A 16,628-nucleotide genomic window follows, 5' to 3' on the forward strand; every position below is an offset into this window, starting at 1 on the left:
ATAATCTTCTACCAGGACTTTTACTTTGCCATGATTGTTATATCTTTTTATCATCTAACGGTGACCACACATGGTTATGCCTATGCTCCTGTGCTTCCTTCTTGTTACCACTCGTTACACCTATCCCTTCTGCACTTGCTTCTCATCTTCCGGTGACAACACATGGTTATGCCTATCCTCTTGTGCTTCCGTCTCATGACCACGCGAGGTTCGGGTTCGCATGAACCTGAACTCTCGGCGTCTGATTCCCGCTGTCTGCAGCCTCCGTGAAGAGGGTGGATACAGCCGGAGGACTGCCTGGAAAACTGGGATACAGCCTATGGCTATGGCTGTATCCCAGTTTTCCAGGCAGTCCTCCGGCTGTATCCATCCTCTTCACGGAGGCTGCAAACAGCAGGAATCAGACGCCGAGAGTTCAGGTTCATACAAACCCGAACCTCGGCAGGTTCGCTCATCTCTAATGGTTATGCTTCCTTCTCATCTTCCGGGGACCATACAAGGTTATGCCTAACTTCTTGTGCTTCCTTCTCATCTTCTGGTGACCACACATGGTTATGCCTATCCTTCTCGTGACCACGCGTTATACCTATTCCTCCTGTGCTTGCTTCTCATCTTCCGATGACCACACGTGGTTATGCCTATCCTCCTGTGCTTCCTTATCTTCTGGTGACCACTCGAATTTGCCGATCCTCATGTGCTTCCATCTTATGACCACACATTATGCCTATCCCTCCTGTGCTTCATTTTCATCTTCTTGTGAGCACACATGGTTATGCCTATCCTCTTGTGCTTCCTTCTCATCTTCTGGGAACCACACAAGGTTATGCTTAACTTCTTGTGCTTCCTTCTCATTTTCTGGTCATCACACATGGTTATGCCTATTCTCCTGTGCTTCCTTGTTATCTCTATGTCAACTACTTAGGTTTTTCCACTATTTTGTAATAATGTCTTCTCCTCAGTGTGTGGTTCATCAACCAGAACTCCTCAAAGATGTCTTCACAGTTAGAAGAAGCCATGGAGACACTTATCTCGGTTTTCCACACATACTCAGCCCGGGAAGGTGATAAGCACAAACTGAGTCGAAGAGAGCTGAAAGATCTACTACAGAATGAACTTGGGGAGTACCTGGAGGTAAGAGACAATTTATCCCAAAGATAATCTAAGTTCCTGGGGGTCCCAGGATTACCAGAAAGATTTGGTTACCTTGGCCTGACCTGTCTTTTCACTGCTGGAATTATTGACAGTGCACACTTCAGTAGACGACTTCATAATCATAATCAATTAATGTATAACATCTTCTATCCACTCTTGGTTTCTTGTAGACCCAGAAGGACGCTGGCACGGTGGACAAGATCATGAAGGAATTAGATGAGAATGGCGATGGTGAGGTGGATTTCCAGGAATTTGTCATCTTGGTGGCATCGTTGACCGTAGCCTGTAACAACTTCTTCTGTGAGAGTAGCTGAGGCCCCGATGTCCACCGCAAGTGGTGCCACAGTCTCATTTACAGACTCTTGTATCATTAAACTTGAGAATTAAGATCTGTATGTGTCAATGTGTTTCTTATGATAAATATCTTGTCTTATGTCAGGGAGATCACCAAGCACTGCTAAGATTGTTCGGATCTCTTATGGTGGTCATGTGCAGTAGACAGAAGTCAGGCAAGTGCTTGTCTAGCTGACAGCTATTCCTCCTCCCGTTACACGTACATAGGTCTCTGTCCTCCCCCGACACCCATCTACAATCACCAGGCTTATCTGGGAGAGATCAGGGGCACCACCATACTTTCCACTGTATAGGATACGCCTTACAGATAGGGGTTCTGTGTGCATCCCTAACATCTCTATACGTAAGACATGTCCTAGAGATGAGAGAGGCAAACACTTGTGTAATTACTGCTATCCGCTGATCCAGAGTACACATACTATGATCCCAAGTATATCTGGATGTCATTAAAACACTGCCCGATTAAAGCTACGTCCAGTGTCAACCCACACATTCCCTATGTCACCCTATATAAAGGGCAAATCTAATGGCGGGCTGAACTTCTGTGGCCTCAACAACTGTAGTGATCTGTAATAGCATAACTCTATGCTGCTGATGATATTGCCATGCAGGAATACTGCCCCCATGTGGACAGGATGGCTCCTCGCAGACATGTTTAATGTCCAAACCAATTATACTTGTTGTATCAGGTTATGTATAGTGTGAGGTAATGTATATCACCAGGTGATGTATGGTGTGCGGTACTGGATATCACCAGGTGATGTATAAAGTGAGGTAATGTATATCACCAGGTGATGTATAGTGTGAGGTACTGGATATCACCAGGTGATGTATAGTGTGCGGTACTGGATATCACCAGCTGATGTATAGTGTGAGGTAATGGATATCACCAGCTGATGTATAGTGTGAGGTAATGTATATCACCAGGTGATGTACAGTGTGCGGTATTGGATATCACCAGGTGATGTATAGTGTGAGGTAATGTATATCACCAGGAGATGTATATTGTAAGGTAATGTACAGTCATGGCCAAAAGTTTTGAGAATGATACAAATATTACATTTTACAAAGTCTACTACTTCCGTTTTTAAAATGGCAATTTGCATATACTCCAGAATGTTATAAAGAGTGATCAGCTTAACAGCAATTACTTGCAAAGTCAATATTTGGAGAGAAAATGAACTTTATCCCCCAAAACACATTTCAACATCATTGCAGCCCTGCCTTAAAAGGACCAGCTAACATTGTTTCAGTGATTGCTCCATTAACACAGGTGTGGGTGTTGATGAGGACAGGGCTGGAGATCAATCTGTCATGATTAAGTACCACCACCACTGGACACTTTAAAAGGAGGCTGGTTCTTGGCATCATTGTTTCTCTTCTGTTAACCAAGGTTATCTCTAAAGAAACACGTACAGTCATCATTGCACTGCACAAAAATGGCCTAACAGGGAAGAGTATCGCAGCTAGAAAGATTGCACCTCAGTCAACAATCTATCGCATCATCAAGAACTTCAAGGAGAGAGGACCATTGTTGCCAAAAAGGCTCCAGAGCGCCCAAGAAAGACCAGCAAGGACCATCTCTTAAAAGTGTTTCAGCTGTGGGATGGGGCTACCAGCAGTGCAGAGCTTGCTCAGGAATGGCAGCAGGCAGGTGTGAGGCCATCTGCACTGTGCACCTGCGGAGACTCTTGGAGCAAGGCCTGGTCTCAAGGAGGGCAGCAAAGAAGCCACTTCTCTCCAGAAAAAACTATCAGGGACAGACTGATATTCTGCAAAAGGCACAGGGAGTGGACTGCTGAAAACTGGGGGAAAGTCATTTTCTCTGATGAATCCCCTTTCCGATTGTTTGGGACATCTGGAAAACGAGGTGAGCGCTACCACCAGTCTTGTCTCGTGCCAACTGTAACCGGCATCCTGAAACCATTCATGTGTGGGGTTGCTTCTCAGCCAAGGGAATCGGCTCTCTCACAGTCTTGGCTAAAAACACAGCCATGAATAAAGAATGATACCAGATTGTCCTCCAAGAGCAACTTCTCCCAACCATCCAAGAGCAGTTTGGCCATCAACAATGCCTTTTCCAGCATGATGGAGCACCTTGCCATAAAGCAAAGGCTATAACTAAATGGCTCAGAGAAGAAAACAGAGAGATTTTGGGTCCATGGCCTGGAAACTCCCCAGATCTTAATCCCATTGAGAACTTGTGGTCAATCAAGAGACGGGTGGACAAACAAAAATCAACAAATTCTGACAAAATGCGAGCATTGATTGTGCAAGAATGAACTGCTATCAGTCAGGATTTGGTCCAGAAGGTGATAGAGAGCAGCCAGGGAGAATTGCAGAGGTCCTGAAGAAGAAGGCGCAGGACTGCAAATATTATAGACTTGCTGCAGTAACTTATTCTGTCAATATAAGCTTTTGTTACTCATAATATGATTGCAATTATATTTCTGTATGTGATAAAAACATCGGACAAACACATAAAAACCATAAAAACACATATATCACCAGGTGATGTATAGTGTGAGGTAATGTATATCACCAGGTGATGTATAGTGTGAGGTACTGGATATCACCATGTGATGTATAGTGTGAGGTACTGGATATCACCATGTGATGTATAGTTTGAGGTAATGTATATGACCAGTTAATATATAGTTTGGGGTAATGTATATCACCAGGTGATGTATAGTGTGAGATAATGTATATCGTCAGGTGATGTATAGTGTGAGGTAATGTATATCACCAGGTGATGTATAGTGTGAGGTACTGGATATCCCCATGTGATGTATAGTTTGAGGTAATGTATATGACCAGTTAATATATAGTTTGGGGTAATGTATATCAGCAGGTGATGTATAGTGTGAGGTAATGTATATCAGCAGGTGATGTAAAGTGTGAGGTACTGGATATCACCAGGTGATGTATAGTGTGAGGTAATGTACAGTATATCACCAGGAGATGTATAGTGTGAGGTAATGTACAGTATATCACCAGGTGATGTATAGTGTGAGGTAATGTATATCACCAGAAGATGTATAATGTGAGGTACTAGATATCACCAGGTGATGTATAGTGTGAGGTGATGTATATCACCAGGTAAAGTGTAGTGTGATGTAATATATAGTAATATATTGTTTGAGGTAATGTATACGGCCAGGTGATGTATACTGTGAGATAATGTATATCGTCAGGTGATGTATAGTGTGAGGTAATGTATATCGTCAGGTGATGTATAGTGTGAGGTAATGTATATCGTCAGGTGATGTATAGTGTGAGGTAATGTATATCACCAGGTAAAGTGTAGTGTGATGTAATATATAGTAATATATTGTTTGAGGTAATGTATACGGCCAGGTGATGTATACTGTGAGATAATGTATATCGTCAGGTGATGTATAGTGTGAGGTAATGTATATCGCGAGGTAATGCACGACTATTGACGGAATGTGACATCCACAAGATGGCGGCGCCCTCCACCACTCACCTCACGTATCCCGCCTCACACGCGCAGTTGGCCGCCTTCCGTCTCCTTGGTAACCTCGGGGCGGGCGCAGCGATCATTGGTCGGATATTTTCGTGTCCCGCATGGCGGGGCGGAGTCTCGTGTGCGCGGTGACGTGCTTTATAGACGCCTCCATTTTGCAGCCAAGGGCTTGTGGTGACTCCATTTTGTAGACGGCGGAGCCCGTGGGGTCTTGTGGGGCGCAGTGATAGTGCCGGTGACCCAGCAGCCGCCCGTTAACACCCGGCGAAAACAGCAGGCCGCAGCGTTGGCTACAGGGACGCCAAGTAAGTGACCGAGGGGCGCGGGCAGCGTGAGGGGAGAAGCTGGGGGATACAGGGGGGAGAGGCTGGGGGATACAGGGGGCAGTGTGAGGGGAGAGGCTGGGGGATACAGGGGGGAGAGGCTGGGGGATACAGGGGGCAGTGTGAGGGGAGAGGCTGGGGGATACAGGGGGGAGAGGCTGGGGCATACAGGGGGCAGTGTGAGGGGAGAGGCTGGGGGATACAGGGGGGAGAGGCTGGGGGATACAGGGGGGAGAGGCTGGGGCTACAGGGGGCAGTGTGAGGGGAGAGGCTGGGGGGTACAGGGGGGGCAGTGTGAGGGGAGAGGCTGGGGATACAGGGGGCAGTGTGAGGGGAGAGGCTGGGGGATACAGGGGGGGCAGTGTGAGGGGAGAGGCTGGGGGATACAGGGGGGAGAGGCTGGGGGATACAGGGGGCAGTGTGAGGGGAGAGGCTGGGGGATACAGGGGGGAGAGGCTGGGGCATACAGGGGGCAGTGTGAGGGGAGAGGCTGGGGGATACAGGGGACAGTGTGAGGGGAGAGGCTGGGGGATACAGGGGGCAGTGTGAGGGGAGAGGCTGGGGGGTACAGGGGGGGCAGTGTGAGGGGAGAGGCTGGGGGATACAGGGGGGAGAGGCTGGGGCATACAGGGGGCAGTGTGAGGGGAGAGGCTGGGGGATACAGGGGACAGTGTGAGGGGAGAGGCTGGGGGATACAGGGGGCAGTGTGAGGGGAGAGGCTGGGGGATACAGGGGGCAGTGTGAGGGGAGAGGCTGGGGGATACAGGGGGCAGTGTGAGGGGAGAGGCTGGGGGGTACAGGGGGGGCAGTGTGAGGGGAGAGGCTGGGGATACAGGGGGCAGTGTGAGGGGAGAGGCTGGGGGATCCAGGGGGGGGCAGTGTGAGGGGAGAGGCTGGGGATACAGGGGGCAGTGTGAGGGGAGAGGCTGGGGCATACAGGGGGCAGTGTGAGGGGAGAGGCTGGGGGATACAGGGGGGAGAGGCTGGGGCATACAGGGGGCAGTGTGAGGGGAGAGGCTGGGGGATCCAGGGGGGGCAGTGTGAGGGAGGAGGAGGCTGGGGGATCCAGGGGGGGCAGTGTGAGGGAGGAGGAGGCTGGGGGATCCAGGGGGGGCAGTGTGAGGGAGGAGGAGGCTGGGGATACAGGGGGGGCAGTGTGAGGGGAGAGGCTGGGGGATCCAGGGGGGGCAGTGTGAGGGAGGAGGAGGCTGGGGGATCCAGGGGGGGCAGTGTGAGGGAGGAGGAGGCTGGGGGATCCAGGGGGGGCAGTGTGAGGGAGGAGGAGGCTGGGGGATCCAGGGGGGGCAGTGTGAGGGAGGAGGAGGCTGGGGCATCCAGGGGGGGCAGTGTGAGGGAGGAGGAGGCTGGGGGATCCAGGGGGGGGCAGTGTGAGGGAGGAGGCTGGGGAATACGAGGGAGGGGCAAGGTTGGGTGATTATTGGAGGTCTTATGCCGACTGGTGGTAGCGGGAATGGGGGGGTTGTGTTCAGACTATGGGGGGTTTTGTACAGGCTGTGAGGGGGTGTGCAGAGTGATGGTGGATATCTTGAGGGGTTATACAGACTATAGGGAGTATCCTGACTACAGGGGGTCCTTACTCTGGCTCTTTCTCTCACAGGTGGTCCAGCAGTAAGGATGGCCTCTCCGTCAGCATCTAAAGTTGTGCTAAAGAGCACCACCAAGCTGTCGCTGAACGAGCGGTGAGGAAGCTGAGCATCATCTGCGTAACATACCAGTGTAGAGCGCCCCCTTGTATGGCCGTGCCCAGCGCCTCCATAGATGAGAGCGGCAGCCATGTCACACTGTGAGAGGAGTTTGTCAGTAGGGTGAGGTGGTCATACACAGTGATGGGGGCGGCGCCCTTCCACCTGGTTATACATGGGTTCTGGCTGCAGCCTGGTAGCATGTTACCTGTGCTGCGTGATGCCCGCTGCCGTGCCCGAGGCTGACACACCTGGCGTGTGGTCAGAGCTGTAAGAGGCATGATGTGGGTCACCCTCCCTGCCCAGAGACCCTGTGTTGGGGTCTTGTAAGAGGCGTCTGCTTTGCTGTCTCCTCCGTCCTCCCATGTGCCCCCTTTCAGCTCCTCCTCGCCTTGTGTGCTCCGTCCCTCTCTCTCTCCTCCTGTCACTATCCCCTGTACATCATGTGCTGTCTCTCCCCCTCCCCTCCTCACTGTCATTTTGGGGGTCCCCTTTCTCTGCTTTGCTGTCACTCTGTACCGTAGGTCTCCTCTCTTTTTATTGCTGTGCATATGTGGAAGTTGCGGAGGATAGATGATGATGATGGGCAACATGTGTGCCGCCGATCCCTGTAAACAAAATGGTGACAACTCCTGGGGGGCCGTGAGGGACGGCTGGTGTCTGTTGAATCTTATTTTAAACCCTCCCCCCATTTTGTTCGACCTCTAAGCTTTACTAACATGCTGAAGAACAAACAGCCGATGCCCGTGAATATCCGCGCCACCGTGCAGCAGCAGAGCCTGGCCAGTGCCAGGAACAGAAGACTGGCACAGCAGATGGAGAACAGGCCCTCTGTGCAAGCCGCTCTTAAACTCAAGCAGGTAAGACTCCGCCTCCAGGGGCCGGCCTAGGGTTCTGGCCGCCATATGGACTTTGGGGGCCGTCCAGGTGAATATGTATGTGGTGAGATGAATGATACAATACTTCTCACAGCTGAGAGTTTGGAACAATGTATGAGTAGACTGATTGTGATGATCCCTTTATATAGCACCAACGTGTTCCGCAGCATTGTACATAGCCTGTCATTCCTCTGTCCCCATTAGGGCTCACAATCTAAACTCTCCTGTCTGGATGTGGGAGCATAGGAGATTGATGGCAGAAAAAGGCCACCTGGGCCATGTAGTCCGCCCCTTTAATGTTTCATTTCTTATTAGGATAGAAGTATATAGAGCCAGTCAGCCACAGTATAATATCCTGTATATTGTAGTGACTCCGTACGGCCAGCCCTCTTGGGCCTTTCATATAGCGCAGGGATGAGGATCCTTCGGCCCTCCAGCTGTAGCAAAAGTACAGTTCCCATCATGCCTGGATAGCTAAAGCTTTGGGTCTCCAGGCATGATGGGAATTGTAGTGCTGCAGTTAGTGGAGGGCCGACCTAAAATTCCCCATCCCTGACATAGCTTGTCCTGTGTTGTATGAGGCTTTACTGCACTGTAACAGATCCCCAGCTTTTGAAAATGTAACACTACTTTTAGGCTATCGCTCGATATAGTCTGAGCCGCCATAGTTAAGGGCTTCCTTGTGTATTGTACAAGAGTCTCATTCAGAGCTGCAGTCACAATTCTGCAGCTGTCGTTCAGATTCTATGGCCATAAACCCTAGACGTCGCTACAACCTGCCGGCCATACACCGTATATAGGGGCCCACAGACAGTCCTCTGATAGGTGTCAGGGTAGAAAATGATCGGCTGTGCTGAATCTCAACCTGCCAATCCTGTGAGGTAATTCAGCTGCTGCCAGAAGAGTCTGGCAGTGGCTTAGCTGTCCTTGGTATTCTTAACCCTGTAAAGGCAAATGGCGATATTGTGTAAAGAGCTGAGGATGTGAATAAAGATGTATAGATCTATAGACAGAAGTGGAAGATGCCATACAGCCTATACCCTGCTAGGATGCAGAGCTGCTATATGGTCCCAGAAGGGCGTCTGCCAAGACGTGCAGCGATAAAGGCCCATTTATTTATGACGATAGTCAGTATTCAATTACAGCTCTCAGGCCCGACCTATTACCTAAGCCGCATGTTACTGTCCTGTTAACTTGAATGGATCATTGTTGCTGAGAGCTGTAATACCAGGCACAGCCACTACTGATGTGTGATGCTTGCTTTTAGTGGTTTTAGGCATCTGAAGTATTGATGGGACGACAATATGGTGGCCTGGGTGTGATGGGTTCCTTGTCTCCTGCCCTTACACACTGCAGGATGATACTTCTGGCAGATGAGAAGTGATGGGTCCAGTGCCGCAGTTACATGCATATTTGGCCTTTCAAGAAGTCCATGAGGTGGAGGGGAAATTAAAGACAAAGTCCTCACCTTTGCATAGGGGGTGCCACACCACTTGGCTCTTGTACCCCACTGGGTGTCCTCTTCTCCTGGTTTCCGGGTACATCATGGCCCAGGTTGAACGTCATAGGCAGGTGGGATTTAGCCCACTCAACCAATCAGTGACACCCCCCCCCCCCCCCCCCAGAGAATCCATCAATCTAGCCAGAGGAGAGCTAAGACGACAGCCGGCTGAGGTCCAGGACTGGGATGTGGCCCTGGGTGGGCACAGAATCAGGTGAATGACTGTTCCCTCATCTCAAGCCCGGAATAATTTTTTGGCCCAGTGCCGGACTTCCCCTTTAAGGAAATCTTAGTTCCTTGAAGGAAAGTTCACAAATCTAAACTAAATTGTCTTTAAATCTGAAAATGTGTATCTGATCCTGCCTGTATTAAGTCACATGATCTCCGGGGCCACCATGTTGGACACTTACTGGAGCACCTGAGGTGGCAGCAGCAGCTTGTGGCGTATATAATATGGCTGTCCTGCATCTGCTGTCACTCCCACATGTGTAACTTGTCTGATTTCTTCCGCTAGAGTTTAAAGCAGCGGCTCGGTAAGAGCAATATCCAGGCCCGATTAGGCAGACCGGTGGGAGGGCTTCAGCGAGGGGCCGGTGGAATGCGCGGAGCTGGGATGGGACTTCGGGGGTCACAGCGGGGAGTCATGCGCGTCGGCCGGGGAGGCAGAGGAATGCAGCGGGGCGCCATGGTCATGCGAGGTGGGTCATCTCTCCATTGTTCTCTTTCCTTACTCTTGTTTAATTTCTGAAGTGTTGATAGTGTTTCCTTATCTTCTAGGTCAAAACCTGAGAGGCCGAGGTGGTGTGACTAGAATGGGACTGAGGAGAGGAGGCATCCGAGGTCGTGGAGGTCCAGGCCGAGGCCTCATGAGAGGAGGACCACTGGGCCGAGGAGGAATGGGTGGCCGAGGTAAGTTCTTACCTTCTACTGATGTCAGGAGATTTGGACCCTCTGTGAGGTCAGGGGTGACGCAGACAGCAGATTCAGAACCAATGTGAGGTTGGCAATATGGAGCAGGCCCACATCTGTGTCCTTGTCAGCACCTCTCTTGGATTTCACTTATATTGGTTCTCGCGTTCCTGTGATGTCATGTAGTTAAGTCACTCTGTATTTCTCTTGTCACCTTCACGATGGCACCACAGGAGTTAACTCATTCCCTAGGGACAGGAAAAGCACAAACATGAGAGGTTAAAAGCCCCTCCTCTTCCTGCTAGCACCAGTGCTTTTCCTCTCCCTGTAGGGCAGGCACGAGAGGTCGGGGATCCATGGTGAAGATGAGAAGATCCCCCTGTTTGAAGATTTATTTCCCCTTACCAGCAGGGATCGATCGGGGTTTAACCTCCTTCCTTCCCAGGGAGGCGGCTGGCTGATCTTCGGATGTGGGGTAAGGGATGGCCCGCTGGTTCTCCTTGCGCCATCCCTGACGTGGCGGGGGCGCGCAGAGAGTTTTCCGTTGCTGCAACCTCCGGGCCTCTCCTTTGTATACGCGCGTCCCGGGACTGGTCGTGCTGTAGCAGGCGCTGTGGCCTAGTGGTCGGCGTTTGCGGTTTTGCTCCTAGCTTTATTTTTGTGAGAAGGAGCTACTCCTGTTAGGAGATTTACCTGTTACTATGCAGGCCTCTCTCCTTCATTAGGAAGAACATAAAACATCCTGTTTTTAATGTCATCATTATAGAGGCCAGTTCTTCCTTCCTATCTGTTCGGTCAGATAATGAAGGATGATATGGCAGCTGCTACACAGATTGCTATACCTTCTTATGGCTTTACAAGCTTTCAGCGTACTGGGGGTACCTGTTAAAATCTAGGAGTCACAGGGCCTGTCCTTTTTGCTTCTAGGTTTGAGTCTTGTACATTATCTGATTCAACTATTTGAATCCAGTAATTTATCTATAGGCTTCTCTGCTCTATCAGATTGATACAGAGTCTAGGGAATATATTTTCCCATTTGATCTTACCTTCTCTCTGTCAGACTTCCACTGGGCATGGAGGATACACAAGAGGTGTGATCTATTGGAGATGAGTTGTTTGCTCGTCTTAGCATGCGGAAGCTAGTTTCCTATTCAGCAGACATTTCAGGCCCTCATCACTGATGATTAACAAAACCTGGGAAGACACCCAGGTGGTAGTAATCGCCTTGCCATTTGTAGGCTCTTCAACTGAGGCCAGGAGGATTGGTACAAGTCCTATAGACTGTTACTTTTCTCTTGTGAGAGGTTGCTGCTACGTGTATTCTTGTGTAGTACATATGGGAATCAATCAGACGACCATCAAAATAAAATTATATATTCCCTCGGGAACACATTATTGATGTGTCTTTTCTTTTGTAGCGATTCCTTAGCCTTCTTGGCTGATTCCTCAGCAGTGATGGTCCGTATGGTTGCCAGGAATTGGGTTCTACCTTTTCTGCCATAAGTCACAAAAAAAAAAAAAGTCTTCAGTCTGCCCTTGATAGTATCTGGAAAATTCTTCTGTTTTTATAGACCTTCAGTAGTTAAGAAGTATGGGTTCAATGTAGCACCATAAAATTCAGGACCATTATAGGAGGGAGGTCTATGGACCTCTCCCAGGACTACACCAGGTCACTATCCTGGAGGTGGGGGGAGATTCTGGAGTTCAGGAGGCTTGGATGTGTGTCACCCAAGTCTGCTGAATCTTGGACCTTATTCTCCAGGACTTCAATATAGTCGTCATCTCCCCCAAATGTTTCCTAGTCCACCTACCTTCTCAGCTCCTTTTAATCAGGACTCTTCTACAGTGTCTAGAAGCTGATAAAGCCCTGTGTTGTGACCTCTGTCCCAGTGCCAGGGTTAGAGAAGGGGCACTTTTCAGCTATTCCTTATTTAGTAAGTGAACAGAACATACAGGCTTAGTATGAACCTGGAACCCATCAAAATTTATCTGATACAGAGGATTCAAGATGGAATCTATGTAGTCTACTACTCAACTTAATCTATAGGATGCTATGAGGGCTCTTCTACTTTTGGATTTGAGCCTTCTACTTCTTCAGGGACCAGTTCCGTCCGGATCTGTCAAGACTCAAGATGTCTACCTGAATCCTGAGTCTGTTATATGTAAGGATCAGAGGCCTCTATGAGGCTGTGATTCCTACAGTCTAGGAGAATACGAGGCCATTCTCTTCTAGGATATACACTCACCGGCCACTTTATTAGGTACACCATGCTAGTAACGGGTTGGACCCCCTTTTGCCTCCAGAACTGCCTCAATTCTTGGTGGCATAGATACAACAAGGTGCTGGAAGCTTCCTCAGAGATTTTGGTCCATATTGACATGATGGCATCACACAGTTGCCGCAGATTTGTCGGCTGCACATCCATGATGCCAATCTCCCGTTCCACCACATCCCAAAGATGCTCTATTGGATTGAGATCTGGTGACTGTGGAGGCCATTGGAGTACAGTGACCTCATTGTCATGTTCAAGAAACCAGTCTGAGATGATTCTAGCTTTATGACATGGCGCATTATCCTGCTGAAAGTAGCCATCAGATGTTGGGTCCATTGTGGTCATAAAGGGATGGACATGGTCAGCAACAATACTCAGGTAGGCTGTGGCGTTGCAACCATGCTCAATTGGTACCAAGGGGCCCAAAGAGTGCCAAGAAAATATTCCCCACACCATGACACCACCAGCCTGAGCTGTTGATACAAGGCAGGATGGATCCATGCTTTCATGTTGTTGACTCCAAATTCTGACCCTACCATCCGAATGTCGCAGCAGAAATCGGGACTCATCAGACCAGGCAACGTTTTTCCAATCTTCTACTGTCCAATTTCGATGAGCTTATGCAAATTGTAGCCTCAGTTTCCTGTTCTTAGCTGAGCGGAGTGGCCCCCGGTGTGGTCTTCTGCTGCTGTAGCCCATCTGCCTCAGAGTTGGCCGTACTGTGCGTTCAGAGATGCTCTTCGGCCTACCTTGGGTGTAACGGTTGGCTATTTGAGTCACTGTTGCCTTTCTATCAGCTCAAACCAGTCTGCCCATTCTCCTCTGACCTCTGGCATCAACAAGGCATTTCCGCCCGCAGAACTGCCGCTCACTGGATGGTTTTTCTTTTTCGGACCATTCTCTGCAAACCCTAGAGATGGTTGTGCGTGAAAATCCCAGTAGATCAGCAGTTCCTGAAATACTCAGACCAGCCCTTCTGGTACCAGCAACTATGCCACGTTCAAAGGCCCTCAAATCACCTTTCTTCCCCATACTGATGCTCGGTTTGAACTGCAGGAGATTGTCTTGACCATGTCTACATGCCTGAATGCACTGAGTTGCCGTCATGTGATTGGCTGATTAGAAATTAAGTGGTAACGTGCAGTTGGACAGGTGTACCTAATAAAGTGGCCGGTGAGTGTATCTGAAGGTCTCAAGTCGGCCACTCTTAAGGTGCATGTTGCAACCTTATCTGTTATTTATTATTATATGCTATATCATCTGCTATTTATCATATATCACATATTCTGTTATTTATCATTATATCATATATCTGCTATTAATCATTATGATATCATCTGCTATTATCATATATCATTGCAATTAATCATTGTATCCATATATCTGCTATTTATCATTATATTTATCAGGAATCATAGATGCGTTTAGAACTTATGAGGAATGCTTTTAAACAGGAATCCTACTTTTAATCGACATTTCCCTTGGGATTTTAACATTGTACTTGAAGACCTTAATCGTCTTCCTTCCAAACCTATTTGGAGTACAGTCCCAAGTTCCTGTTCTACAAGACAGCCATCCTGTGACCATAATCTTAGATAAGACGAATCTGAGACCCGCACACTGACTATGCGTGACTCTTACTGTCTTTTCCAGGGGGACAGAATAGTGTCACACCTATCCCGATTTGTTTCCGTGGTGGTGTCATCTTTCTTAATCTTATGATCATTCTGTATCAACAGATGATTAAGGATGGAAATTTTATTCCTGGACCGTAGGGAAACTGTAATATAGTTCCTGGAATCCTTAACACCTGGATTGATCTTTATTCAATTCCAGAGGAAGAATATACTGAAGAGATTTCCAGCAGTTTCTAGCTGGTGGAATCCGGAATGCTGTATGGAAGCATAGGTATAGGACTTACCTTTTACCTTTTATGTATCAAGACCCTTTAATTCAGGGCTGCGTTCACTTCTTGGGCGGAGAAGGCTTACACATCTTTAGATCAGATTGCAGAGCTATCACCTGGTCTACTACTATTGCCATGCATCGTGGTTGGCAGTTTCAGCTCAGTGAAGACCTGGTTTGGGAAGAAAGGTCTTCAGGATGTGGCCCCGCCCTAGGGGAAATTGTTGGTATTTTTCCTGTGGTGCCGTCGTGAAGGTGAGGAGAGAAAATAGTATTAGTCTTACCGGTAAGACGTTTTCTCCGAAACCTTCACGACTGCACCAACATCCCTCCCTATATTGTATTGCTGAATATAATACTCACGTGGTGCTCAGAAATTGTTATAATGCACTGGTGCTAGTAGGGAGGGGCTTTTAAAGGGAACCAATCACGAAAAAAAAACGTCCATAAAGCTAAGAAAACGTGCTGGTACATCAGCCAGCACGCTTCCTAAACATCCCCCTGTACCCCCCGTGATCCCCTCTATTAGAACACACGACTTTTAATCACGCCCCTGTGGGCGTGATTACAGCGCCTCTTGCCGCCCAGGACAATGACTAAATCCGCCCACCGTGACTACTTGGCGGAGATTTACATACAGCGCGGGACTTAATCAAAGTACGAATACTGACTAATAGAGGGGATCACGGGGGGTACAGGGGGATGTTTAGGAAGCATGCTGGCTGATGTACCAGCACATTTCCTTAGCTTTATGGACGTTTTGTTCGTGATTGGTTCCCTTTAACCTCTCGTGTTTGTGCTTTTCCTGTCCCTAGGGCACTAGGGCATGAGTAACTCCTGTGGTGCCGTCGTGAAGGTTTCGGAGAAAACGTCTTACCGGTAAGACTAATACTATTTTCTTTGTTTTGAAATGTTAGGTTTCTATGTCCTATGTACCATGTCGGTGATGATATCCTTCTCTTCACAGGCCGAGGAGGAGTGTTGGCTCGGGGCCGAGGTGGCTTTGGGAGAGGGAGAGGCCGCGGTAGAGGAAGAGGAGCGATGCGGCCCGCGCTAACCAGAGAGCAGCTCGACAACCAGCTGGACGCCTACATGTCCAAGACTAAAGGTCACCTGGACGCTGAGCTGGATGCTTACATGGCTCAGGCCGACCCTGAATCCAATGACTGATACAATGAGATCTTTTTATGGAAGGGACTGTGATCTCCTAGCGTCCGTCTGGATTGGCAGCGGCTCATCACCTCGTTTTAGAGTTCCTCTTTTTTATCTTAGGACTTTTTGTGCTTTTTTTTTTTTTTTTTTTTTTTCAATTCTGTTTTATGACTCGTATGGAGACGCCACATCACCCCCCTCTTCTATGGGGATCAGCTGCCAGCAGAGAGCGGGTTATGTGCGGCTGGGCCTTCATGTGCCGCTCATGTTCATGGTGACGTTTGGCCGCATACACCTGCAGTCTGTGGGGTGCCGCGTGTATTTCAGTTTATGTACGTCTTTGTGACGGCCCCAGGATACAGATCTGTCCACAGGCGTATGGCCTGCAGCATTGTGTGTATTACTGTGCAGCCATCATTAAACACTATACAGTCTGTACCCGAGCTGCTGTTACTGATCGGGGGATATCAAGGGGGATGCTGTGGCACTGATCGCTTACCGGACCTCCCTGACTTGCTGCATTGATATAGATGAAAAAAATAATTGATCTCTATTAGTGCGGATGGATGAGCCAAACCTCTCATTTGTATTGTGACCACCTGACTGTATCACCATGGCAGATGGGGGAGTGGGAATAGTTGAGAAACAACTCTATAGCCTGTGGTGACCACATCCTCTTCTAACTTCACCTAACCATATGGTGATGTCAAGTAGGGATGCATGATGCACCGAAAAATCGATACTACTATCAATTTTCGGGGCAAAAAAACAGGACTTCCTGGTATCGATACTCTGTTAAACTACAAAATAGCGTAGTTTAACAGAGTATAGTGTAGAGAACATGACAGGCGGCTGCCTGAGCGCCTGTCATGTTCTCTCTGTGCCACCCCTGCGAATACAGACCTGGGACCCCGATCTTCCGCGCACCAAGCAGCTGCCGCCGGCCATTCCTGCCTCTCACATCGCTGCGGGGGACACCGCCAACACCGGG

At 48.9% G+C, this 16,628-nt stretch overlaps 3 protein-coding genes across 7 annotated transcripts in view; 2 read left to right on the forward strand and 1 right to left on the reverse strand.

Moving 5' to 3' along the window:
* Positions 1-1,539, forward strand: part of LOC138771148 (protein S100-A1-like) — a 5,003-nt gene extending 3,464 nt beyond the window's left edge. For all 3 annotated transcript variants that reach the window (XM_069950647.1, XM_069950650.1, XM_069950648.1), the window contains exons 3-4: positions 960-1,131; positions 1,323-1,539. In XM_069950647.1, the coding sequence (XP_069806748.1) occupies positions 960-1,131; positions 1,323-1,466 (316 nt within the window). In that variant the 3' untranslated portion in view covers positions 1,467-1,539. The remainder of the gene's footprint in view (positions 1-959; positions 1,132-1,322) is intronic.
* The window catches only part of S100A13 (S100 calcium binding protein A13), an 18,290-nt gene extending 13,213 nt beyond the window's left edge, over positions 1-5,077 (reverse strand). The window contains exon 1 of the mRNA XM_069950653.1: positions 4,994-5,077. The gene's annotated coding sequence lies outside the window, so the exon portion shown is untranslated. The remainder of the gene's footprint in view (positions 1-4,993) is intronic.
* On the forward strand, positions 5,049-16,075 carry CHTOP (chromatin target of PRMT1). 3 transcript variants are annotated; one of them, XM_069950645.1, is made up of 6 exons: positions 5,059-5,298; positions 6,935-7,016; positions 7,729-7,879; positions 9,913-10,096; positions 10,176-10,307; positions 15,309-15,436. In XM_069950645.1, the coding sequence occupies exons 2-6, from the start codon at positions 6,952-6,954 to the stop codon at positions 15,317-15,319; spliced, it is 543 nt and encodes a 180-aa protein (XP_069806746.1). In that variant the 5' UTR covers positions 5,059-5,298; positions 6,935-6,951; the 3' UTR covers positions 15,320-15,436. The 3 variants fall into 3 exon arrangements, with proteins under 3 accessions (XP_069806747.1, XP_069806746.1, XP_069806745.1); XM_069950644.1 differs by lacking the exon at positions 15,309-15,436 and adding an exon at positions 15,453-16,075 and having other exon boundaries at positions 5,078-5,298; XM_069950646.1 differs by lacking the exons at positions 9,913-10,096; positions 15,309-15,436 and having other exon boundaries at positions 5,049-5,298; positions 10,176-10,289.
* Positions 16,076-16,628: the final 553 nt, after the last annotated feature.

The sequence above is a fragment of the Dendropsophus ebraccatus genome, chromosome 13, assembly GCF_027789765.1.
Source record: "Dendropsophus ebraccatus isolate aDenEbr1 chromosome 13, aDenEbr1.pat, whole genome shotgun sequence".
Taxonomy (NCBI): Eukaryota; Metazoa; Chordata; class Amphibia; order Anura; family Hylidae; genus Dendropsophus; species Dendropsophus ebraccatus.

Coding starts and splice junctions, on each gene's coding strand:
- CHTOP (XM_069950644.1), top strand. CDS start 6,952: ATGGCCTCTCCGTCAGCATCTAAAGTTGTGCTAAAGAGCACCACCAAG. Junction 7,880..9,912: donor CCGCTCTTAAACTCAAGCAG/GTAAGACTCCGC, acceptor TTCTTCCGCTAG/AGTTTAAAGCAGCGGCTCGG. Junction 10,097..10,175: donor GGGCGCCATGGTCATGCGAG/GTGGGTCATCTC, acceptor CTTATCTTCTAG/GTCAAAACCTGAGAGGCCGA.